This window comes from Leptosomus discolor, chromosome 9, assembly GCF_034619465.1.
Source record: "Leptosomus discolor isolate bLepDis1 chromosome 9, bLepDis1.hap2, whole genome shotgun sequence".
In the NCBI taxonomy this organism is placed as follows: domain Eukaryota; kingdom Metazoa; phylum Chordata; class Aves; order Leptosomiformes; family Leptosomidae; genus Leptosomus; species Leptosomus discolor.
In genome coordinates this window covers 49,354,919-49,380,553 of record NC_141399.1, presented here as the reverse complement: position 1 = coordinate 49,380,553, position 25,635 = coordinate 49,354,919, and the positions used below count along the sequence as shown (strand labels likewise).

General features: G+C 50.7%; 2 protein-coding genes across 2 annotated transcripts in view; both read right to left on the bottom strand.

Annotated features, from left to right (window-relative positions):
- Window positions 1-75: 75 nt before the first annotated feature.
- Window positions 76-534, bottom strand: CITED1 (Cbp/p300 interacting transactivator with ED-rich tail 1). Its single transcript, XM_086469812.1, has one exon. It carries the CDS (start codon window positions 532-534, stop codon window positions 76-78), a length of 459 nt encoding a protein of 152 aa, XP_086325938.1.
- A 1,946-nt stretch (window positions 535-2,480) lies between these two features.
- The window catches only part of HDAC8 (histone deacetylase 8), a 39,363-nt gene continuing 16,208 nt past the window's right edge, over window positions 2,481-25,635 (bottom strand). The window contains exons 8-11 of the mRNA XM_086469849.1: window positions 23,937-24,109; window positions 22,164-22,258; window positions 9,555-9,660; window positions 2,481-3,025 (exon numbers count right to left, since the gene is read on the bottom strand). Of these exons, the coding sequence (XP_086325975.1) occupies window positions 3,003-3,025; window positions 9,555-9,660; window positions 22,164-22,258; window positions 23,937-24,109 (397 nt within the window). The 3' untranslated portion in view covers window positions 2,481-3,002. The remainder of the gene's footprint in view (window positions 3,026-9,554; window positions 9,661-22,163; window positions 22,259-23,936; window positions 24,110-25,635) is intronic.

The following is a 25,635-nucleotide window of genomic DNA, read 5'->3' as shown; positions in this document are numbered from 1 at the left end:
TCCCCTGCGGGCAGCGGGGACGCGGGTCCCCGGTGGGGTGACGCGGGAGTCCTCGGCCCCAGCCGCCCTCCCGCCTCAGCAGCCGGCCGGCACGTCCGCGGGGAAGTCGAACTCGTGGTGGCCGAGCCAGAGCTCGGGCAGCTCGTCCGCCCTGTCGAGGCCGAGCTCCAGCACCAGCGCCCTGAGCACCTCCTCGTCCACCGGGTCCGAGTCGATGATGCCGGGAGCGGCGGCCGCGGGGGGGCGGCTCCCTGCGACCCGCGGCTGCGTCCCCAGGGCCCAGCCGGGCGGCGAGCGGGGCTCCTGGAGGCGCCGGACTTCCCCCGCGGCGCGGTGCTGCCTGTTGAGCTTCTGGGGGTGCATGCTGGCCAGAAGGTGGGGGCCCGCCTGCGGGGCCAAGGGGGAGGCGGGGGCCGGCGGAGGCCCCGCTGCGGCGGCCGGCGGCTCCCCAGTCCCGGTGCCGGAGGGGCAGAGCAGGGTCGCCGCCACCTCGCGGTCCTTCATGCCCCGGGGTGGGGACCGTAGAGAGCTCATTTCCTCCGGGGCCTGCGGGGACACGGCGGCGCTCAGCGGGGCGCGGTGTTCCGTGGGGTCACCGGCCGGGGAGGAGGCTGGAGCGGGGCGGCGCGAAGCGGAGCCCCGGCTACCCTCCGCGCTTACCTGGGCCGCCCCGCTGCCCGCTCGGCTCCGCTGCCCGCCCGGCCTGGGCAGGCGCTGCCGCCGCCGGATTTATAGCGGTCCCGGTGCAGCCGGGCTGCGCGGGAAGCCGAAGCGGAGCGGGGCCTGCAGGCGGACGGGGCGGTCTGGGAGAGATGGGACGGGGCGGGACGGCCCCCAGGGGCGGCGCCGGCACCGCCTGCCCCTCCGGACCCCCGTGCCTCCCTCTTGCAGGCTGCGTCCTTCCGTGCCCTCCCCGTTCAGGCTGGGACCTGCCATGTCACCCCACCCAGGCTGGTACCTCCCATGCCTCCCCATCCAGCCTGCACACCTCCAAACCCCCCATGTTCTCCCAGCTGCCTCCTAACCTCTTGGGTGGGAACCCCCATGTCCCCCCCATCCAGGCTGAGACCCCCAATCCCTACCCCCCGTCCAGGCTGGGACACACTTGTAACATCTATCCAGGGTGGGGGCAAGAAGGGGTTCAGTTCATGCCAGGGCTGGCCAGGGTAACATGGGCTGATGCCCTCAGCCAGCCGGAGGGGAATTTGGGTGTGAGGGGGTCAGTTGAGGGGGCACTGGGGGTACCCCCTGAGCCTTTGTCCCACCTTTTGTGCTCTTCTTGCTTTGCACAGAGCTGAGCTCCAATTGTTTCTCCGCATTCAGGGGTGTGGATGGAGATGGTGGAGGGGGTACATTACCCTGTGCCTCAGTTTCCCAGCTGTCTGTGGGTGGGCAACCTGCCTGGTTTAGGGTGCCACATCTCTACAGTCCCATCCCCAAGTGCAGCTCTCCCTGCACCTCACCTAAACCCCATTTAGTGCAGCAATGTTTGACACTTGGGGGGTTTCCTGTTGTTTTCCTAGTTGTATTCCTGAACCAGCTCCTGCAGCTTGCAGGGCCTTCGGGGCCTGGTGCGGGGACAGAGCATGTGGGCCCCGAGGTGGGTTGGAGGGGGCAGCTGTCTAGCTTCTCTGCTCTCTCATTCCTCACTTTTCTCCTGGCTGAACGATCCGCAGGGCTGACATCTCCTCTGGGCACTGAGAGCCTTTGCTGTGCCAGTGGCAGCGCCAGCCTCCTGCCAGTGGTCTCTGCACAAGGCTGGTCTCACCCCACCGCAGCAAGCACCCGGGACATGGGGGGAAGCAGGAGTCACTCCGAGGGACATGGGAGCTGCATCCAGCTCAACTCACTCCACACTGGATCTCCTGTTGTTTGCATTGGCAGTGAAAAACAAGAGATCAAAACAAAGCCAGGCAAGGCTGAGAGTCCCTTTGTGTTGCTATTTATTCCAGTGTAATTATTTAAAGCAACAGGAAGTACACTTTCCCACAGCAACTGGACATCTTTATAAAGAAACAGCACAAATAAAAGCTCTGTGGGCCAGCTGAAGGAGGGGACAAGGGCAGCAGAGGCCAGGCTCCACAGCCAGAGGCTCCAGGAGGGACCTGCCCCAGATACCTATGTACCTGTCCCCTTGCCGAGATGCTGAGTGGCAGCTCTCATGGGCCACTAGAGCACCTGGAGGTTCATCTGAGATCTCCTGGGACAGGAGCTGCCACCCTGCCCTGCATCTTGCTCAACGCTCTGGAGAGCCATCCCCAGGGTCTGGCCCATCCGCACAGGATTTCAGGAGCCCACTCATTGCGCTGGTGGTGGGGTCTGTGCTGTCTTACATGATGGGGCTGGAAAGGACCATCACAAACACAACTGCAGATTTTTGCCTTCCAGCGCTGGCTGGACCTCCACTGAACGTGTGAAGCGCTGTGGAAAAGAGCACTGGCAAGGCAGGGTGGGCGCAGAAAGAAAGGAAAGGGCTGAAGGAGTATTTCAAATACTTTATTTAAAAAAAAAAAAAAATCCCAGTAAAAAACATAATGGCTATGCCTTTCTGTGGGTAAAAAGCATAGTCTGTGCCCCAGGACCCAGCTGGCCCTTCACACCACTCCCCGGGTGGGCAGCTCAGAGGCCATGCTCCTACCAGGAAAGCAACGCAGTGCTGGGCTCCAGCTGGGGAGGGTTCACAACTCTTAGCAGCCCCTCTCTTAAAAAAAACATTTAAAACCAGTTGTGAGAATAAACTCTGTGGTGTTAAAAAAGGAAAGAGAAAGGAGCAAGGGAGGCTCTGCTGGCACTGGAAGGCTGTGGCTGGAAGGCCCACATTGCTGCATGGGGAGAGCAACGGTGCTCGTGGTGCGCAGCAGCTTTTCTTCTTTAAAGAGAAAAATATCAATCAACCAACAGTAATTTCTTCCAAATTTCCTCCATAGCCACAAATTTCACCAGCTGCTCACACAAACACGCCATCTTCCCCATGGGAAATGCTCTTGTGGAAACCTTCTCCACTAAACAACATGCTTCAGATTCCCTGCAAAAAGGAGGCAGAAAGGGATATTTCCACTGACACTTCAGCCTGATGGAGTGGTGCAGCCAGGGGTGGGGGTGCCACCTCTACGCCTGATGGACCAGACAGTGATACAGCAATCCCAGCCTGAGCGCAGACCCTGGTCCCTACTGGCCCCTTGCTCCCTTCATAGAGGCTGCTGCCCTCCTCCGAGCTAGACTTGGGGAACTATCAAAGGGAGACCCTGCCACCACTTCTGCTATGAGTTTCTTCTGCAGGCTGATTGCTGGTTCAGGATTTATGGGTCAGCACCAGAAGGGCACACGCTCACTCCCTGCTGCCTTGTCCTTGCTCCAGCCTGGACGCACTCCTTTCCAGCTCTGGAGCAATGCTGTTCCTGCTCCCCTCCTGGACAGGTCAGGGGGGATGTCCACTCCCTAGGATTGGCCTGTGCTTGGGAATGGACACTCCAGGGCGTCCACAGCCTCTGCACCTCCCTCCCACCCACCTCGTCCTACTCTACTTCTAACACCAACACATCACAATATGCACAGAGAGTAAAAATGGCTGCTGAGCCCTGTCTTGCTACCCCCAGCTCCTCCTGGGGACAGGGACAAAACAGATGGCCAAGAATATGGAACAAGGCTGGCAGGAGCTGGCAGGGCTCACCCAGCTGCCTGCCCTGGACTCCAACAGTTTTCAGTCTCCTGCCTGGCTAGAGGTCTGTCCCAGCTCCTGAGGAAATGCATGGAGACCAAGGGGGAACCATCTTCCTTGGCCCTCAGGCAGGCCCCAGCCCTCCACACAGCTCTGAGAGGAGCAAGGTGGCTCTGGCTCTGCCCCACAGGCCGATGGGGTGCCAGTGCCACAGGAGCCAGGCCCAGGGATGCTACACACACACTCCTGCCAAAGGCAGAGCAAGGTCTCTTGCTAGGCCTGAAATAAAAAAAGAGTAGCTGGGGCTTTGCAGGACCCTGGGCAGAGCACTTGGCAGCTGACGCTCAATTCTTGAGCAGTTAAGTGTGTTAAAGAGAGCCTGCAGGCTGGGCTGGCAGTCCCTGTCATCCCCCTGTTACCCTACCCCACCCACAATTTCCCTTTAGACCGGTGGTTCACATCCCAAGCAAATCATAAAGACTCTTCCTGCATTCCAGGGGACTGGATAGTCTGCATTCACACCAATTGCTCCACACAGCAGCTGGGGCCATAGTTGTTGGAGCAGGAGGGGATGGAAAGCCCAGCAGCTGCTATCACAGCTGAGCAGGCAGCAAAGCATCGTTGGGAGTCAAGAGTTAAGAGCAGAAGACATGGTTGTGCTGCCGTCAGCCCGTCCGTCCCCTTGCCCCACGTCCAGCAGGCCTATTCTCCCAGTGCTGGCAGTGCCGCATCCCCTTGGTGCAGCCCAGGTAGGGGCTGTGGTTCTGCCTTGCTCCATCTGTCACTGTTTCACTACTGAGGGGGACAGACCCTCTTTGCCCCACTTGCTCCTGCTGCCTTCAGCACTGCCACTGCAAGCACAGCGGAAAACTCACTGCAGGGAAAACCAGTCCTGGAAAGCACTGGGCTCTTGGACCAGCCTCTCCACAATGGCTGGGGAGGGAGGAACAGGGTTTCTCCACTCTCCCCTCTGCCACAAGCATGAGTTTTCCTCTCAGCAGGTGGCATGACAGAGGGAATCCTGCTATCCAGCACCCTAGCTTCCAGCTCCTTTTCAGCCACACGTGATGCTGGCTGGGAAGGCTTTAGGTGCTCACCCACAGGTCTGGATCTACATGGGAGGCATCTTGGCCACTGCACGGAAAAATGCAGCATGGACTAGTCGAGCACTGCATGCAGGGCTGACCAAGCTTGGGGTCTCAAGACTCCTTCCCAAGCAGATGAGCAGCCTGTCTGGGGCACAGACCACATTCGTGCCAGCTGGTCCCCAAGCACACATCTGTCTCTTTTGAGAGGTACTATCAGAGAAGACAAAGATATCTGGGATCCACCTGTCTCCCTTCCACGGCTACTAAATCCATTTCCTTCGGCAAGCCCGAAAGCCTTCCTAGGCACAAAACACACATTCCCACCAGATCCAGCACTTGCAGTGGCTGTGGCACTGCTGCTCCCTCAGGATGATGAGTGTACGTGTGGGAAGTGGTAGTTCACCAAGCTGTGGTAAAGGGACTGTCAGCAACTGGGAAGCACGTCTAGGAGTCAAAACTGGGCTGGGAACTGGAGAGGCTAGGAAAAAACTAGGCTGGGGAACTGAAAAGCTAGCCATGGTGCAGGGGAAGGGCTAAACATGCGAGCTCTCCTCTCCTGAACTCTGACAATGTGGTACAAGAGGGAATGAAAGCCATGCATCAGAAGCAGCTGGAACATATCCCCTGAAAGCAACTGCTTCTCATTCAGTCCTACACAGCCTCCAGGTCCTCCTGCATCCAAACATTAACCCCCAGCACTAGGCAGTAGGCTATGAGATTTCTCTCTTATTGACAGAGTAATCCCAGCCATGGTACCTTCCCTGCATCCAGGCTGAGACCTGGGCTCACACACCCAGCTTTTTCTGTCTAGCTGTAATTAGCTGCTTTCCTCTGAAGGGAGCTTCTGCGTGGGCACATGTCTGAGGCTGATGACACCCACAACCACGTCCAGGAAGTGTTTCATCTTATCAAATGAATCACAGAAGGTTTGGGTTGGGACAGACCTTTGAAGATCATCTAGCCCAACCCCTCTGCCATGGGCAGGGACATCTTTCGCTAGATGAAGTTGCTCAGACTTGACCTTGAACACTTCCAGGGACAGAGGATCCACAGCTTCTCTGGCAACCTGCTCCAGTGCCTCACCACCCTCATCGAAAAACATTTCTTCCTTATGGCCAATCTATACCTACCCTCTTTCAATTTAAAACTGTTGCCCCTTGTCCTGTCGCTACAGGCGCTGGTAAAGTCTCTCTCCATCTTTCCTTATATATTGAAAGGCTGCAATAAGGTCTCCCTGGAGCCTTCTCTTCTCCAGGCTGAACAACCACAAATCTCAGCCTTTCTTCCTAGCAGAGGGGTTCCAGCCCTTGGACCGTTCCTGTGGCCTCCTCTGGACCTGCTCCAACAGGTCCATGTCCTCTTTGTGCCGGGGACCCCAGAGCTGGACATAGTGCTCCAGGGCGTCTCACCAGAGCAGAGCAGAGGGAGAGAATCCCCTCCCTCAGCCTGCTGCCACACTGCTGGGGACACACCCAGGACACGGTTGGCCTTCTGGGCTGCGAGTGCACATTGCCAGCTCATGTCCAGCTTTTCACCCACCAGCAACTTCGAGTCCTTCTGGGCAGGGCTGCTCTCAATCCCTTCATCCCCCAGCCTGTATTGATACCAGGGGTTGCCCCAACCCAGGTGCAGAACCTTGCACTGGGCCTTGTTGAACATCATGAGGTTCACATGGGCCCACTCCTCCAGCCTGTTGAGGTCCCCCTGGACGGCAACCCTTCCCTCAAGCACATCAGCTGCACCACTCAGCTTGCTGTCATCTGCAAAATTGCTGAGGGTGCACTCAATCCCACTTTCATGTCATTAATAAAGATATTGAACAGTATTGATCCCAGTGCAGACGCGTGAGGGACACAACTCGTTACCAATTCCCACTTGGACACTGAGCTATTGACTGGAACTTATGTTAAGGCATATGGATGACAGGGAGGTGATTAGAGACAGCCAACATGGCTTCACAAAAGGCAATTCATACCTGACTCATCTAGTGGCCTTCTACAATGGAGTGACTGCATTGGTAGATAGGGGAAGAGCAACTGATGTTATCTATGTGGACTTCTGTAAGGCCTTTGACATGGTCACACACAACATCCCTGTCTCTAAACTGGAGAGGTATGGGTTTGATAGATGGAGTATTAGATGGGTAAGGAATTGGCTGGATGGGTGCATCCAAAGAGTTCCAGGAGGATCAGCTCTATGATCTTACTGGACACAGAGGACAGGCTAACTGGTTGGTAGTTCCCAGGGTCCTCCTTTTTACCATTTATAAAAATAGGCATGATGTTCCCTGTTTTCCAGTCACTGGGAACTTCACCTGACTGTCATGACTTTTCAAATACGATGACAACTATATTTTTCAAGTATGATCTGTCATCACAACTGACTGTTTATCTGCAGCGTCACCAATTCTTCACAAATCTGACCTTACCTCTAAAACCCTCTTATTAACAAGGTAACAGAAGCATAGTGCAAGCCACTACCAGGCATGTTGTGGCCAGCTGTCAGGAAGACTTCAAAAAACCCTGATTTTCATTTAGGCTGTCTGTGAGAGAAGGTTTAAAGAGTTTGGGCATATGGCTCCTATTAAACTGGTCCTTTCACAAGGACTCATCTTGTGCAGTGTCATGCACGTCCTACAGGCCAGACCAGGCTGGCCAGAACAGTCCATTCTCACCCAAGACCCACTCACTGTCTGTTGCTTCCCCACGAGGCTTCCAGATGTGGCCAGGGAGAGGGTGGGGTCCTCCCAGATTGTGCTTCCTCTCACCTGACATCCTTCCTATAAGCCCCTGCCTTCCTCAGCAGGCTTCACGAGCTGGTGCTGGCAGAAATGATGGACAGAAGTGCCACGGCAGCCTGAAGTTCCCTTCCTTCCCCTACACTGTCTCCAAGGAGTTGCAATTCCAAGGCACCAATCGCAAGCCACTCCTCATTTTGAGTGCCACATGGCGGGACAGGACAGAGGAGATGACCGTCTTGTCCTCAAGCTTCTGTAATGAACCAGACCCTCAGCAACTCCTTGTACCACACATAATGGATTTTCAGAACAGCGTCTGTCCCCAGGACAATGCTCTGCAGAGTGGGCAGCAATATGCTCTTGACTTTGCAGAAGACTCTTTCTCACAAAATGCTTTCAGCCCTACCAAGACAGGGGAACCTGCAATCTTTTCTCAATGCCCAGTGCAGGTGTGTGCCCACTGCTTTGTACCAACAGGTGTATGCCAGGCACTGCTGTCATGCCAACCTGTCCACCACCTCTTGTGATCTCTGTGCGAGACGCTGAAAATCAGTCCCCTGTAAAGATCCAGCTGACTTTAACCGATTTTTCAAATCCTTTGCTCTTTGCTTCCTTTTTCCAAATCAGTGGATGTGAAAGTCTCAGTGGCACATGACTTGATACATTTCCAGTTTGGCCTAAGGAGTATCAGTTCTTGGTGTAATGCTGTTATAACCTAGGTAATAAGTAAAAAGTAATGGAATAGAAACTCATATTTTTCTCCTCAAAGGAGCTGGGACATCTTTCTCATTTCAACTTTGGGAACTGCAGCAAGTTCTGAGGGTTTATAAAACTGCTGCTGCATCCAGTTAATCCCAGATAAAGACGTGCTCCTTGTAGAGATGGAGCAGATCAAGGCCCTTCAGCGTGAAAAAGTGGTGGTGGAAGTGCGACACAGGTTAGCATTGGGAAGGTGAACAACAACTAGTTACTTGGTGTTTCTTATTTAGAAGAACAAGATCGCACTCAGTGAAATTACCTAACGCCAAGCTTTACACAAAATAAAGTAGTATGAAGTTTAACAAAGACAAGGGCAAGGTCCTGCACCTGAGACAGAATAACCAAAGAGCTCAGCTCAGGATAGGGTCTGTGCGGCTGGGGAGCAGCCTTGCTGAAAACGACCTGGTGGGCAGCAAGCTGAACGTGATCTGGCAGTGCACCACTGCACCAACAAAGGCAATTTGGATCCTGGACAGCATCTGCAGGGGCATTACTAGCAGAGATAGACACGGGACCATCCCATTCTACTCAACGCCTGTCAGCCACATCTGGAGTACTGTGTGCCCACATTACAAATCAAAAAAAGACATGGACAGACTAGAGAGGGTCCAAAAGGAGGGCCACGAAGATGACCAAAGGGCTGGAGACCCTGCCCTGTGAGGAAAGGCTGATGGAGTTGGGTCTTTCCTCCCTGGAGAACAGAAGGCTCAGGGAAACCTCACCACAGTATTCCAGTACTTGAAGGGCAGCTACAGAGAGGACAGAGGCGCTCTCTTCACAAGAAGCCACATGGAGAGGACAAGCGGCAACGGGTATGAGTTGCACCAGGAGAGGTTTCACCTTATAAGAAAGAGATGTTTTACAGTGAGGACAATCAAACACTGGAACAACCTCCCTGGGGGCGTGGTAGAGTCCCCATTGCTAGAGGTTTTCCACATGTGACTGGACAGGGTGCTAGATAATCTCTCTGAGCTCCCATTCCCGCAAAAGGTTGGACCAGGTGATCTTTGAAGCCACTTACAACCTGGGCTGTTCTATGATTCTAGTAAGGTGAGGCCTCGTGCTCCTCTGCCCAGCCAGAGGAAAGGCAATGGCAACTTCTGCTAACAGGGACCCACAGCTCTGAGCTGATGTGCTACTAACACTGAGAACCCCAAGTGAAGCAGAAGACAGATGACATTGTACACAATGAGCAGTCAAGTGACTGTGGTTCATCTTTCTAGTCAGTGAGAAAGACTCCAGTGAGCTTTCCTGAAGTCCTCTCTAAAAGACCTGTAAGCCTGAAGCAGGAGTGTGGGCTTGGACAACTCACCTTTGATAGAGTTAAGAATTTCTTGAATTCTCTGTGGCTCATTGCGGTCTGGTCTGCAGCTGGGTGTGATCTCCAGCACATAATCAGGACCGTACTCTGTGAAGAACTGCAGGGAAGAGGAGAGGAGAGTCAGCAGAGAGGTCTCTGGCTGGCTGAGGCTGGAGGGAGGGCTCCCCATGGGGACCTGTTTGTAAAAAAGACAAGATTTTCTCCATCTGCAGGGCACATGTAGCTGAATTATGTCAAAGAGGTGCTTCTGCAGTGTCTGTGCCCACCTGAAGTCTGCAATCGCTACCAATTCAAGGGCTTGGGAAGCAGAGCTCAGTGGCACAGCCAAAAGCAGTCAAATATCTATCCCAATGCTTTATTTGGGAAAGCTGTTGACACTCATTTTACGGTTATCTGCAAACCTGATTTTTTAATGAAAAAAATTCAAGTGCTGCCTATCAGCTCCTTGCCCCACCTTGCAGAGTGCTGCATTGACATGGCTGTGAAACACTGGACGAAGAAAAATGAGTGTGCTTCAAGGTTAATAATGTGTCTTTTCTAGTTGAGTGCTCCAATAGTGTGCAGCTGAGCCTGAATGAGAAAATCTGCAGCATGTGGGCTCTACACGATAACGCAGAATCACAAATTATTGCCAGCATTTTTATTTCACCAGCACAGAGCACTGAACAAAGCAGCAGTCACACCAGGGTTAAAAATTCAGTGGTGAAGTTGCCATCAGTCTTGTTGCTACCTCTGGAGAGCTAGTCCAGACTTAAAAGCTACTGTACCAAAGATAGGGAAATTCACAGATTATAGTCTCCCAAGTGATTAATGATGCACAGGGCTGGGGTTTTCTTTAATGGTGAGATTGGAGGTGGCAGATCTGGCAATCCAAGGCTGACATGTCTGCACTAGCAAGGGCAATGAGGGCTTCTCCAAGCAGACCTCAACATGACAGTACTGACAAGGAAAATGAAGTGGTTGCTGAACACTGCAGGTTACAGTCCAGCATTTGAAAGCAAACCTGAAATTGTGCTGGGTTTACCAGCCTGTGAACCGCAGTGTTAAGAGCTGCTCGTTCTGCAAGTACATCAGCTATTGACATAGAATAGGCAAGGCAGCTGGGTCAGGGCAGGCAACGTGTTGCTGCCCTGCTGCCTGCCAGACTTTTTTTGTGGGCCAACACAATATCCCACTGAAAAGGAAGTATAAGGCAGATTTTGACAGCCGCATCAGCTCATTTGTGCGGTGCTCGGTCACTGTAGACCCAGGTAGCTGATTTTTAAAAAAAAGGAAAAATCTTTCCTTTTTAGCAAGTCAAGGGTTTTATCTTTGCTTTCAAAACTGTGAGAATGAGGTCCCAGCTGTCCCCCAAACCAACGTGGGGCAGCAGGAAGCTGCAGTATATTGTGGCTGCTCTTAGCTCATTGAAAAATTACCACGACTATTCAGATCAGAGATGGACTCAGGGCCAGTAGTCTGAATGGGAACCCTACCCAGCTGTATCAAGCAGCATGGGAGCACATGCTTAGCTAATGAGCAGGCCTGCCCTCTTTCTTCCAAGCTTCTCTGCAGTCAGCCCAAGGACTGATGTATATATTTCAAGCAGACTATTTTCACTGTTTTCTTAAGTAATCTCCTTTATAGCGAAACGTTTTCCTTTCTTCACCTCTGCCCAGAGATTGCTTTGGAAAGCCCCTGCTGAAATACTGACACAAGAGGAGGACACTGACATTCTCCCCCGCTTAGAAAGACTGACAATCACTACAGCAGAAGCAGCCAACATGTTTGGGGAAGTCCTCACTGACAGCTGGTGCCACTGGTCTGGTTTGAGTTTGCTCTTGAAGTGTGAGCAGGAGACAGCTACTCCCAGAGCACACAGCCTCCACTGACAGAGCCCACTGGCTCCACAAACCAAGCAACCTGGCTTATTTGCAGGAAAAAAAGGAAATACACATAAAATCTTGACTGCAGCATCTGTGAAAGAGCACATGGAAAACACACACCTCTCAGCAACTGCTCTCAGCTGCACAACCCGCTGGTTACACAGGCAGTGGCACAGCAGACTTTGTATCATGTCTAGTACATCCAACCTGGGAAACAACAAGGCACAGTCGATCCCGACGAAGGCATCATTTTGCACTTCCTCATTCCCTCATTTCTGTGGCATCAAGTGAAACAGAGTTCATGCAACTGTTTTTCAAAGTCTATGTTAAAGGGCAAAATACCTGGACTTTTCCACTGATGTGGTTTATGGCAGTTGAGAAGCTTTTGGTATTAAATAACTAGCATCCTGTAGGGCAGCTCCATGTGCTGAGCCACCCAGTGTGGGTTGCAGAGTGCAGTCATGCAGAAGAGCTTGAGGCTGGCTGGGTTTTACACCATCCACCTGAAAGCAGGTCAGCAGGGCAAGCCTGGTAAATCTTGAACTGGCTTATGCAAGAGCTCTGATGCAGGTCCTCTGAAGCAAAACAGCCCCGGCTGCTCAAGACATTTCTACCCCTCTACCACATGTTTCTGTGCAGCTGGCAGGAGAAAATACATATCTAGTCACCCCAGGCCAGTTTGAGACACGAGGGCTGAGACAAACCGGCAGGACACAGGGGCAGCAGCAGGAGCCCCTGCCCACTTCTGCTGCCTTGCACTGGTGGCGGGACAGCCAGGCAAGAAGGTAAGGACAGGACCACCTCTCATTGCCGCAGCTAGAGGTGCTTCTTGTCTCTGAGGAAGAACTAACAAAATAAATTCTTTCAACCACTCATCAACTGACAAAAACAACAAGCAGCACCTGGGAATCAGCTGAGTTTTGACCCACCACAGGTACTCAGAGAGGCAAATCCACCAAAACAAATGAATAACATCAATTCTCTCTTTGAGGTGGGAGGCTTAAGACTTAGTATTTCTGAAGACGGTACAAAAGAGCCATTTGTACAAGCACCTTGTATCCACTGTCTTGCAGCCTGGAGGGGATTCAAGAGGTCACTTTCAGTGCTTCAGAAAAGACTCACTCTGTTTCTCCACCTCAGAACAAGGAGGATGTTACAGGCAGGCAAGCTCATGCTTCATCAACAACAAAATGCCTGCACTACTCACTCATCCATTTATTTGCAGCAGGGGAAAATATATCTTTTTCATCCCTGAAAAAGCCCGTCATTTTCAGCGGTGAAAAAAAGTGTTGAGAACCAAGACTCACAAGGAAAGCTAAAAACCCCCTCCTTAATCAGCAGCTCACCTAGAAACACAAAACTGCTCCCTTTTAAAACTCAGGCATGCCAAAACTGAGAGAATCACAAATGTCTGATGCATAATCCTAAAGCAAACCAAAAGGAGCTGAAGTTTAAACCAGAGGGAGGCATACCTGGGACCGCAAATGTCTTCACTCCCATCAGTGTCCCAGAGAAAGCAGCAGTGCCCAGTGTAGTAGCACAACTGCCGAGTGCTTTGGTGGTCTGAAAGAGGGTGGGAGTAATGGTTCAGGAGATAGGAATGTGGACTGACTGCAGGGAAAGAAGTGTTGGAGGAAGAAAAGAGTAGGTGTAGAGGCCAGGAAAAAGGGTGAGAAATAGAGAAAGGAAAAGGCAAACAGGAGGGGAAAAAAAAGGCTAAAACAATAGTGTTCTTAAAGGGGAAGGGTATTTTCTACCGAATAATGCCAGATCTGACAAGAAGTACTATGCCAATAGCAAAAAATTAGGCATCTTATAAAAGTCTAAATTCTGTCCCTGATTTTAGTACACAGTTCATTGGTGGACACTGCTGCAGTGGGACCATGACTACACCATCAGCACTGGATGGAATCATAAAATGGATGTTCAAAGAAATTCTATTCTGGTCCTTTCAGACATCCTAAGACTTTAAACACCATTACACTGCTGCTCAGTCAAATGCTTTCTGGATCTCGAGACCACAGCAGTCTTGTTTTCAAGCCCTTCTCCAGAAACTGACTCTCTACAAACTCATTCAAAAAAGGATGACCAAAAGAAGTCCGTGTTTTTTAATATTGACTTTCTTTCACAGCAACTTAATTCCAAAACCTGGAGATGTAAAGAACATCCCCAAACCATGCAGTGCTGGAAAAGAAGCAAAGCGCTGCATGTAACTGGGTAGAATTTGGCCCGTCATCCCTGAAAAAGAATGCCAAACCTGGCTGACGGAGAGAAATACACTGAGAGTAGCACAACCTAGCCACTTCGCAGCAAGGTGCTTCAGCAATGATCTGTCCCAGGCCACGCACTATCACGAGCTTCCTTCAGGAGGTGAGCAGACCCCTGGGGTTGTACAGTAGGAAAGCAGTGCCTGGACTGCCTTCAAGCTGCTCACAGTCAGGAATTCTGTACTGATCTCAAAAAGCTGACTGGTCCGGCAGCTCAGTTTCCAAGTTTCATGTTAATGAGAATGCAAATTCCAGTTTAAAGCAAATAAAACACAACATCAGGAAGTACCAAACCTTTGTTTCTGTGCACAGCACTGATAAGCTATTAAACCATTAGTGATTCTTTGCCAGAAGCAGCAGAAAATAACCCTGCGCATCTGACAAAGACATCAACCCTGTGTGCGCACAAATATGTATGTACACATACACAGAAAGCGTGCGCTGTTTCCCCTTCAGATTGTCTTACAGCCGTGCAAATATTTCATATCCACTAGCCTCCAAACCAATTCCCCTCCTTCATGACTTCTCCCCCTGTCGAACCTGCTTCCACCAGTTTACCTTAAATATGCTAGCCCATCCCAGTAGCACATCACAGGCAGCCTGGAGCATCTTGTGAAAAGATGTAATACAGAGTTAAATATACTGATGAGAAGGACTCTAAAAATACGCAAAACCAGTCAGCTGTAGTTTCTCTGGGAATTTCTGTTAGGAAGCTCTGAAGGATTAATGAAGGATTAATGCAAGATGTGGACATCTCATTCTTAATCACAGAGAAACAGGCTGCTCCACAAAGTGCTAGCCTGGAACTTGCACTAGCAGCAAGGTGAAGAACTACGTTACCTTTGACTAGTTCCATCTAAAGTGAAAAAAAGCTTTTTCTAAATGCAATGACTCATGGAGTGAGAGAAGGGAACAGAAGAACTCCCATCAAAGTGAAAGAGCTACATATTGAATACATAGTGAGACACTCCTTCCCCTGAAAATCTGAGGTCCATGAGGTTTAAACTAACTCATCAAGTCTAAAATTCAGGTGTGAACATCACATGGGAATGTGCCTCGTGCAGACTCTGGAATAAGGCAATGGCAAAGCACTGCCTGCCATCTGACTGCTCTCTGTCATGCTCTGACGCAAGATGAGCCTGCTAGAAAAGACAGAAAGTGTATTTTAAGTTCAGCAAATGGCAGAGCAAGATGGGCTACAGCTCCCAACGATGGTGTACAAGTATTATTCCAAACCGTGTCCTCCAAAAACCAAATTTGCCATCAGCCATCTCACTGTCTTCTGCTCTGACAACTGTGACCTTCAAAGACTGGTCTTCCAGATAGCTTTGCTGTAAAGCAGAGCCATGAAGAGAAGCCAGAGAGCAAAAAGTCCTTGGTGAATTTGGATGTCAGCTCCCAAGCTGGCTCATCCCTTCTACAGGCAGCTTGCAGAGGGCCGTTTGACTTGAACAGACTCAGGTCCCCTCACAGAAAGCACAGGAGTGCAAGAGCAGCAAGTTGGTGCCCAGAGCACTCAGTGGGCTGAGGCAGTTTACCCGAGGCAGCTGATAGAGAAGCTGCACTGAACTGCACGCCCTGCTTGCACCCACCAGTGAACCTGCCCGACAGCAGGGCCTTTTGCCTTGGCAAAGGTGGAGAATGGAAGCTGCATCCTAACTTTGTCCAAGCCCCCCACAAGACAACAGACCATCTTATGGATGTGGAGTGGGATAAAGCTTGCTTTTGTTTACACAAGGCTTTCCTGGTTCACTCTGTGGTTTTTTAAAGACCCAAGTCTTGACGTGCCCCTCTCCATGCTTCAGAGGAAGCCAGAGGACACGCAGCCATCCCCACATCCAAGCTGAAATGCAGGAGGAAGGCCCCAGATGCACTGTACAACACACGGACACCCTTGAGGCAAGGCAGAGGACACCTGCATCCTGGGCGCCAAATTGCTTAATGGAGTTTGCCTTCTCCATATAGCCATTCACCAAACACCCAGACAAGCACTCACATGGCATCTCAGAGTTAAGAGCCCCAAACCAAACCTCCACCATTCTCACCTGGACGTTAAGTGTGTGGGGCCACGTGCTGCCACACTCATATACAGCTCTTCATCATGAAGGGGCTGGCAAGTGGTGGCACAAGAAGCCAGGTTTTTATGACCTCAAACAGCACAGAGGTCTCAGGAAGCCAGGCCTGAGATTTTCCTCCCCATCAGCATCTGCACAGGGAGCTGCATCAGCACAGTCACTGCACTCTCTGCAGTGACCTCTCCCCAGACCTCAAGCACCAGCATTTCTTGTAGTTGCACTACTACAGAGGCATCTCCCTCTGCCAAGGACCTATGCGCACGTGTCCCCGGACATGGATATTTCTGACTGTGCTGTGTCCCAAAGGGATGGTTCAGCAGCAGGCTTCCAGGATGTGCTGCTACCTGTACACCCCTTGCAGCTTTCATCAGATATCAGACTTGTTTCAGTGCTCCTGAGAAGCAGGAGGTTCCCAGTCCTGAAGGAACACTCTTTCCTGGGGGAGAGGCACAACACAATCCAGTAAAAGCTGTCCCACGCAGGCCTTAAGACAGAGCTTGCATATCCACTCAAAGGTGAGAGGCTAGTAGGTCTCAAACTCCTGCTCTCGTGCATGCCAAAGCTGGTGCCATCCCTCAGCAGAAGACAGAGTGATGCGCTGAACAGCTGAACCGCAAGAAGCCCCAGCTTGCGGGGTACGCAGGTACCTGGCAGGGACTCTCCCATGAGTTTCATCAGCCAGCCGGGATTCCCACGTCAAGCGGAACAGATTCACCAGGCATAGGTTAATAAACACAAAGGCTGGGACATAACAAAGGTGGATATTGGAGTCGTTAAGACAAGACACACACTGGCCCTCACGTGCTCAGGCGGCACACGCCCTCTGCGTATAAGCAAGCAACAGCATTTTCCCAGCTGGACCCTCCTGGTCCCAAGCTCTAATTGCCACATCCAACACAAAGACCAGCCATTTCACAGTTTCACTGGTTTATCAGCCTCAGCTATAAATTTCCCACTGATGAGTAAACAGATCCAGCTGGCAACGTTTCCAAGTTGCCTGTTCTTACTCCGTGAGTGAGAACACCTTGGAGGACCAGGGACACAAAGAAGAGTTATTGGTTTGAGTAAAGCAGCCACCAGGCTGCAGCCTCAGCTGAAAGCTCACAAGAGCAGGATCAGAAAGTTTGGTCTGTGTGGAGAGGAGCCAGCTTGGTGACAGCATCTAAATTAAAAGGCAACATTAGCTACAGTGAAGACAAACCTACAACTACTTGGGATCTGCCATGGCTTCTGATCTCATGAAAAACAGGACAAACAATATGAAAGATGACAGCTTCACTGAAGATCGCCTGTGGCTGTCAGACTGCAGTAAGGTTCCTGCCTCCTGTCCATGGCAGCTTCACCATGTTAAAAGGAACTTGCATTTACTTACATACCCAAATCTAGACTGGATCAGGAGGGAATTTTGTAGCTGAGCTTCAACAGAGCCTTCCACTCTTGGAAAACAATTTTTCTCCTCTCCAAGCCGTAGTGGTCTTCAGAAACCATGTCAAAGAACATGTTTATTGCTGCTGTAATCTTCTTACATAGCCATCCTGTCAGACACCCTCAGCCAAACATGGGACCAAATAACCAGAAATTGTTGCATTTGTCTCTATCTCAGAAACAGCATAACAGTAATCCCAAACCCAACTTTCTTCTTTTCTAAGACACATTCAGGCACTGACCCAAACCGCTGTCAAGCAGCCAAGTGCAAATCAGCTGGAGAAATCACTCCCACGTTTGCTGCACATCTGCACTGCTTCCCATTTTACTTCAAAGTATGAAAAAGACTTAAGCTCTAAACCCAAAGATGCAGTTTCCAATGAGAATGAAAGTTGGCCAAAAAGGCTTTACAAGGAAGACAGGACAGGAAGAACCAAATTTTTACACTGCAAGAGGAGCTGCTGGAGTCTCCAGCTGGGAAGTCTAAGCCCTAAGAGTTGGGTGAGAACAGCCTGGTGGCACTGGGGGTACAGGGACAAAACCAAACTGAGGGAACCAACCTGAAAATCTAAGCATTTCCTGTGGTGGAAATCTTTTTGAAAGTGGAAATTTTCCTAAAGGAAGTGGTGGAAGCCCAGCTGCTTCCATTATCTCAAATCAGATAAAGCCCTTGAGCATAAACGAAAGGGAACATTCCTGTACCAGGAATTTGAAAGTTTACTTTGAAAGGGGAGTTTTGATATCTAAACAGAATTTTTTTTTTTTCATGTCCAGTTTTCATGAGCAAGGCACTTTTCTGATTCACTTATTTTCAAAATTAAAGTCCTCGTAACTGTTATTAGCCAAATATATCCCCTCATAGCTATCTTTCAGCAATCCTCTCACACAGAAAAACCCCGCCACATTTTCTGCACACACTAAGACTTACATGCTGTAATACACAGGCTAGCGGGCAATGGGCAGGGATAATCTACCCACAACTCCCTGACTGCTGAAGAGTGTCCAGAAGACAAAAAACCCAGACAATGGACATGGAGACTGCTGCACGCACGTAAATTCTATTCATTACAGAGGTACGGAGCTTTGCATCACCTGAAACCTTGGTGCTACAGACACTGGACCTGGCATCCTCGTTCAATGAGGTGGATGAACTTGCTCCAGGTAACTCAAGCCGAGGTGGCAGAGCAGGCTCAGGCGCAATGCATCTGCCTCATTTATGGCAGGCAGAATTTGAATGAACAACAGTGGGATTAAAGCCCTTACCTTTAGTGTTACCCCATGCATAGCGCATACTGGATCACATCTTGGCATACAACCAGGCGTCTCCACCTCGCTCCGAACCAGAGGCTCAGCCAATTCAGCCCTGTCAGGTACCGGATGAAGAGCAAGGCATTACAGAGACCAAAAGGATGTCCTCAAATGTGCCACCCTGCAGAAGCAGCTACCCCCTTTCCTGTGTGCACTCAGCAGGTCCCACAAAGCACACTGTTATAAGCCTTGTGCTTTTCTTTTTGCCCAGGGTCTCACTTGGCCAGGATAGGTTTGGAGAAGTGCTGAACACCCACAGCTGTCTCCAGGGCCACTTTTAAACATGTAAGTACCATAATAATGCTGAATCCTTTCACAAACCAAGCCTCACATGTTACCAAAGGGACAAATACAGACACAGCAGGATATTTCTTGGCCATACATCACAGAAAGCTGGAAGAGCACCCAAAGAAACTCTGTGTTCACACTCTTCTTTATACTCGCCCCCCTGCATCTGCTATTGGCTGCTGTGGCAGAGAGGAGACAGACAGACAGCTTCCTGGACAATACTGCTCACTTGACATAGTGAAGAAGGTACCATCCTCCAGATTGCACATTCCCATGCTATTTAAGGCCGTCGCAACACGTCAAGTGAGCAAAGTCCAGTGACCAGGCCAAGGAAGAAAGAAAAACACTTGCAGTGGACATAACCATGACACAACTGTTTCTTACAGCACGTGGGGAAAAAAATCTCAGATGCATGGTTTGGGAAGAAAGCTCTTGTGGGCTGGGAAGGGGAAGTGGCTTTTGGTACAGAGGGCTCAACTCCACTTCCCAATTCCCTTCAGCTCTGTGGAACAACTGTTGCCTTTTGGAAATTGTTGTCTGCCAGGCCAGGCACCCAGCTCAACACCAGCTGAGCAGCCAGCAGACACTGGAACGTGCCCCAGTGCACAGGCAAGAAACAACAAAAGAGCTTCACTTACAATCAGGGCTTTTTGACAGCTTCCCTCCTCGTCCACCCCAATGCAAATTGTCTAATTCCGTGTCCCAAGCCCCTCGCACCCTCTCAGAAACGCCTGGCCACCTGTTTGCTCACTTTTTGGCAGTTGGTGGAGTGGAGAGCGGAGTGGAGGTTGTTCAGCAGGTAAAAAGTGCTTTTTGTTCCCTCCACAGGGCTGAGCTGCCACTTCTCCTGCTTCTAACCCTCCTGGGGTCCCTGGGAGAAGAGGCAGGGGCAGTTCAGGAACATGACTGCGTTCAGTTTCCAGTATCTTAGCAGGGCCACAGCTTGCCTCTTTGATCCCTGGCCATGAAAAGCACATAAAAAGACTGAATTCAAAAATGAAGACCTTTACAAACTGGCCTACAGTGACCCTGTCTGCCAGGACCTCGTCCCACAGCAGCAGTGCCCTGTATTATCACCACTCCCTGTGCCGGTCACTGGCTGGCAGTCCCTTTCATGTAGCTGCCCACACCTCCCGCCCCTACACATCGTGCTCAACAAGCACCCTGCAAGCATCGCTCTGAGGTCCCACACCGAACAAGCCACAGGCTCACTGCTGCCTGGATATATGCAGTTGGTATCTCATGCAAAACACTCGATTCCTGCAAGCGCAGCTGGAGCACACAATCACACAGAGGCAAAATCTCCCCAGCTGGCTGCAAACCAGAGCAACATTTAACTCCTCCCCAGTAAATAACCTTCAGGAGGGCAGTGGGCAGTAGCCAGAAGGCCAGGGCTGAGAGCACTCCATTCTGCCTCATGAGCCAGGACCCATCAGGCCACCTCGCTCACACCGCACACGAGGATGCTCTGCTCCATCAGCCTTCCTCATTTTGTAAATCCCACCAAAAAGAAAATTAAAAAAAAAAAGAAAATCACACCTTACCAAAAGATCTCAACATCATTTATGAAAGTGATTCACACTGGTGTACTGATGATTCATTCCATTCCCTTGTGTCCTATCCCTGGTCACCAGAGAGAAGAGATCAGCACCTCCCCCTCTGTTGCCCCCCTTGAGGAAGTTGTAGACTGCAATGAAGCCCTCCCTGAGCCTTCTCCAAGCTGAACAAACCAAGTGACCCCAGCTGCTCCTCTTCAGTCTTATGGACGCCCACAGTCCACTAAGACACCCAGGGACATCAGTCTCGTGCTCTACGCTTCTTCCCTCCCTGCCCTCCTTCCTCCATTCCTGCTCAAAGTCTGGTAATGTTACCTTCTCTGGTTTGTGAGCGTCTTTGGGGGACTAAACAGGGCTAACAAGACTTTATAAACATCTCACTTAGCATGCCCAAGAAGACAGAGCACAATTGCACACAAGCACCATGGATCAGCAAAGCTGTTCAAAGCAAACACGCTCCACCTGACTTGGACGGCAGACATTCAGATGCCGATTCAGCACTGCACGCTGTGCTGCACCATCTTTAGTGTTATGTTTTGAATAGTGGCATGAGAGCAAACATGGCCTCATGTACCCAGGCTGGGCTGATCTCTGGGAACTCGTTCCTCCAGAGCGAACCCTGACAGACCATCTCATCTCCAGTTTCACTGCAAGGCGAACACAAACAGGCCAGCCACCAGCAGCACCACAACTCACAGCCAGCTCAGCTCTGCAGCCCAAGCACTGGCCAGCCCAGGAAGGGATACAAATTCCTTTGAGAAGGAGTAGCCAGAGCACACAAGGCCCCACTGTGCACCCTGTGACACCCTGCAATCAACTCTTTCCCACACTGCTCTTATCCTTCAGTGCACTCGGTGCAGGAACCATTAACACAAAAAATAAACTGTTCAGAGCAATAACGAACAGGTAAAACCTAACCAACTTCAGAAGTTAATTCCTACAGAGGGATCTACCCTTTTCACTCCCTGCATATACGAAGGATCCAGTCTTGTTTAAAACCCGTTTCTGAAGAAACCTGGTTAAAGGATCGTATTTAAGCATGAGAACTCTCAAAAAGCATCTTGTATCTCTAATCACCAGTTTCTATAATGATGAATTTCCAGTTTCCATCCACACCAACACTTTACTTCCTCACGCATACTGGTCTGTGAGATCCCTAAACAAAGGCAAAACCATAATTCTCCTCAGTAGTCACTGTAGGCTTGAACTACTTTGCACGTGCAGGTTTCTTTCTGTAGGGTCAGTAACACTGATCTGCAGTTTGAGACCTATTATGAACCTATAGTCATTCCACCCAAATACAGTCTAGATTGTGTCCCTCCGACCAGCTGCCCAGGCCTGCTCAAGACTTTAAAAGCACCAGCACAGGAACTGAGACAACTCATATGCAATCATGAACAGCACCCAGCCCCATGGCCCACTGCAAGACTGCTGGTCAGTTCAAAGCCGCACCTGGTACTTTTTATAAGTTGATGAAAGCAGGGCTAAAATGTAAAGCCTTGAGAAAGGCCTGGCTCTTCCCTACCAAAAGTACATGCACATCCTAAAGAGCTCTTTGAGCAAACAGGTGACTCCCCCTCCCCATCCTCTCTGTAATTATCTGAGACTGGAGTTTATTGGCGCCCGAGATCCCTTGCAAAAAGATGCAGACAGCCTCGGGTTTTGGGAACAAGCACCCACTATGCTGCTAAGACAGTACGTTATTGTTACAGGATTGCCTCAACAAAACAGTATTGAGCAGCAAGGATGCTGTTCGGATTAGGTAAAATGACTCAGCTCTCGCACAAGGAGAACGGAGGGTTTGTCAAAGCTTTACCTCGTGATCGGGGATCTCGGAGGACAGTGTTCTCCCAAGGATGACCCCAGTCAAGTATGTCCAGCAGCGAGCTGTGTTGGCAAGGTTGTAGCCTCCTGTCTCCAGCAAGAATTGTGATTTTGGAGGGGGAAGAGTGGGGAAAGGGAAGAGAGGGGGAAAGATTTTAGTGTAAGGAACAAATTGCAGAGGCAACATGCACAGTTTACATGAATTCAGCTTATTTCATCTGCTCAAGCTGTGCCCAAAAACTGCATTTTGCACCTGCTGGCTACACGAGACCAGAACTGAATGACACTGTATGCCAGGGCAGACCTCTCAAACACCCAGCATGGCACAGGCCAGGCTCCTCCAGCCACCATCTCAGACCCAGCACGAGCCCCCAGCCCCATGCCCTGGTCTCTCTCCTGGCAACAAGAAGGGGTGTTCAAAGGTAACAGGGAGAGAAGTGAAAGAGCAGCAGCGGAGATGGGGGACTCCTGCTTTTTAATGCCAGCCTTTGACCCATAAAGCATAATACACACGAGCAACCATTCACTGGTGAGCTCTTCAGCACTGTCATGTTTGAGAGGACAAATATGAAGCTCAATAGTACGACTTGCGGCTGCTTTCCAAGTAAATGAGGTTTCACAGTCAGTATGGTAATGGTCACCTCCGTGGTAATGGTACTTGAGCCCACAAGGAGAAACCTTGGCTGAAAGCAATCCTGCAGGAGACTCAGAAGAAGTTTTTTTTCCAGCAAAGATGACTAAAATAGTAAGAGAGAAAACCACTTTGAAAAGAGAGGGAGACCATATTTTTCAACATTCCCTTCTCTTTGGGTTGTTGTTTTGGTGGGGTTTTTGCTTGGTTTTGTTTGGTTTTTTTGCAAGTACTGACTCCTCCAATTTCCACTTCAAATGCTTCCACAAGCTGCAGTGGTGGGATTTTCACAAGTGACAAGCAGTTGTCCCTCATTTTTTGACAACAGTTTTGAGGGGTTTTTTTGCCCAAAAGGTGCTATCCCCAGCATACCACAGACACACCACAGCAGGACTGAACAATCATAACCTTTCCAAAACAAAGTGCGTTAGGCACATCAAATTTTAGGCTTAACATGCTATACCTGATGGCCCCCGTCTCAAAAAGAACAACAACTAGGGGAGCCGATACAGCTCCAGGCACAGAGCTGGGTGGCTCTCTGTGGCACACAGCAGCTTTTGTTGTTCTGAAATGCTCTGTTGCATGAAGCCAGGACAGTGCTCTCCCCACTGGACAAGCAGCTGGTTATGCAGCATGGCAGAGCTAAGTCAACCTTAGCTTTTGCTGGGTATCAAAGCCCTGCTGTACTGTGCAGGCAGGCAGTCCTTTTCCCAAGCCCCTGCCTGAATCCAAATGAAGTGATTCATTGCCAGATGCCCAGGGTAGGTTTGGGAACACAGCGCTCACTTTTAAAGAGAAGCGCTAAAGGGCTCATCAGCAGAGATGGGAATCAGAGGTGCCATTGAAAAGCCAGGGTCAGTTCATCAGGGTTAACAGCCTCTGCTCTTCTCTGGAGGAGCCAAGCAGCCTTTAACTCAAGATCTTAGAGTCAGGATTGAGACTTGCACCTGTTGGTATAGAGGATTTCAGGTCTGTGTGAAAACAGTACTGCGCCACAGAGTGCCCTTCTGACGCTGCCAAGCAGTCACCCTGCTAAACTCCAGTCAGTGCCAAGCCCAAGGGCACACACTCAAGGAAGGGTTGCAGGAGGACAAACCTGTTTCCTTGTGAACAGCAGGACACACGTGCACTCACCTCCTCCCAGGATCAGAGTTGCTAGCTGCCACTGCAGGACATACTTCAGGCACTTGCCCACTCCCTCGGGCGTCATGTTGAAAGAGCACATGGGATCTCCAGCGATGGTGTCTGCCCCCAGCTGCAGCACAACCGCGTCTGGGTTGAACGCAGCGTACACCTCCTTCAGCACACTGTGGAGAGGGGAAGTGGTGGGTGCAAACGTGGCTCAGAGGGGTGCTGGTGGCACGGCTCTGGTCCCTCAGATCCACCAATGCCTCTCAAGGTTTCTGCATTCTCTTCTCCCACCCCCCTTCGTACCAGTTATGCTCCTTCCGCTCCCAGTTAGCCTTCCCCCTCCACTACTCCCCTGCAGTAAGTTTAGCTCTCAAAGCACTCATCACAAGGCTGATGAAGGCAAAAGCATCACTGAGAACACAGGGGAGGGGAATCTAGTCCTGAGCTTAGTGGCAGCATCAAACCGCACGTTTTCATGGCCCCCCTGAGCAGAAGGGCTGCAAGCCAAATCCAGGGGCTTTTCTCCCCTGTAAAAGTCGGAGTGAAGAGCAGGGTCTGGTGAAACAACAGTGCTAAACTCTCAGACACCTCTCACCACGACAGCACGAAGAGAGGAAGGCTCTGTCTAGGTTCTCACTCTCCTCTCTCCCATATGGCTCTTGAGGCAGAAATACATTTTCCCGGGCTGTAGCGGATTCTGGGGTGCAGCAAGGCCAGTGTCCTGGAGATAATTTATTAGAAGTATTCTCTCTTGCAGAAGGCAATTGGGCACGTCAGACACTTGGCTTTGCTCCAGGAGATTCTTGTATTATGAACACCACAAAAGGCAATAAACCTGTTCTCAGTGCTGTGCTCCAAAGCCCAAAATACAAGGCAAATAACGGAGAAAAACATGTTCCTTTCACAAAAGTGTTTGCATTTTGCTAAAGGAGAAACAGATGTGATCCCTGGAATCAACATTTTTGCCTTGGTTAAGAAAACCTAAGCATTGCCAGTTCTTATTTGATATGCAAATAGAAACCACTGCGGTGACAAACAAGAGAGCTGCTTCCCTGTGACAAAGAGCTTGCATTTACCAGCACTCACCCCAAAAAACTTAGTCAGCCAGGACACCCAGATAAGGAACCCTGCTGAGCTCACAGTGGTCTGCTAAGGCAGATGCCTGCAGGGCTGAGGCCATCAGATCTGCAAGTACCACAAATTCACTACTGAACTACAGGCACCACTGGGAAAAAATTCGACCGGTGATGAGAAAATCTCTCGGAAAAAAATCAACCACCCCCCCCCCCCCCCCCCCCCGAGACCAAATATGTGAGCCTGGGGAAAAACAGGATTTCCATTCAGTATGCGTATTCACCCTGGGTATGGCAGCACAGCCTGAACATGCTGAGAGCCTGGCCCCAGCACCCCAGGTACCCTGCAGGGCCAGGCAGCCATCAGCTAGTCACTCCACTCATGTCTCAACAGCTACCAGGCCACGTTGCCCACACAGTCCCACCAAGCTAAGCAAACTGAGGCAGATGGCGAAAATCACTGTGTCAAGGAAACACAGTCTATTCAGCATAAGCTTCCTTCTCAAAGTAGACCCAAAGTCAGCATCTTTTCTGCAGATGTTAAGGATGGGATGGATGAGAGGACCTTCCACCTCTGCCCAAGGCTCACATTGTACTGCCCTTCCCTGGAATAAGGAGGACTGAACCGT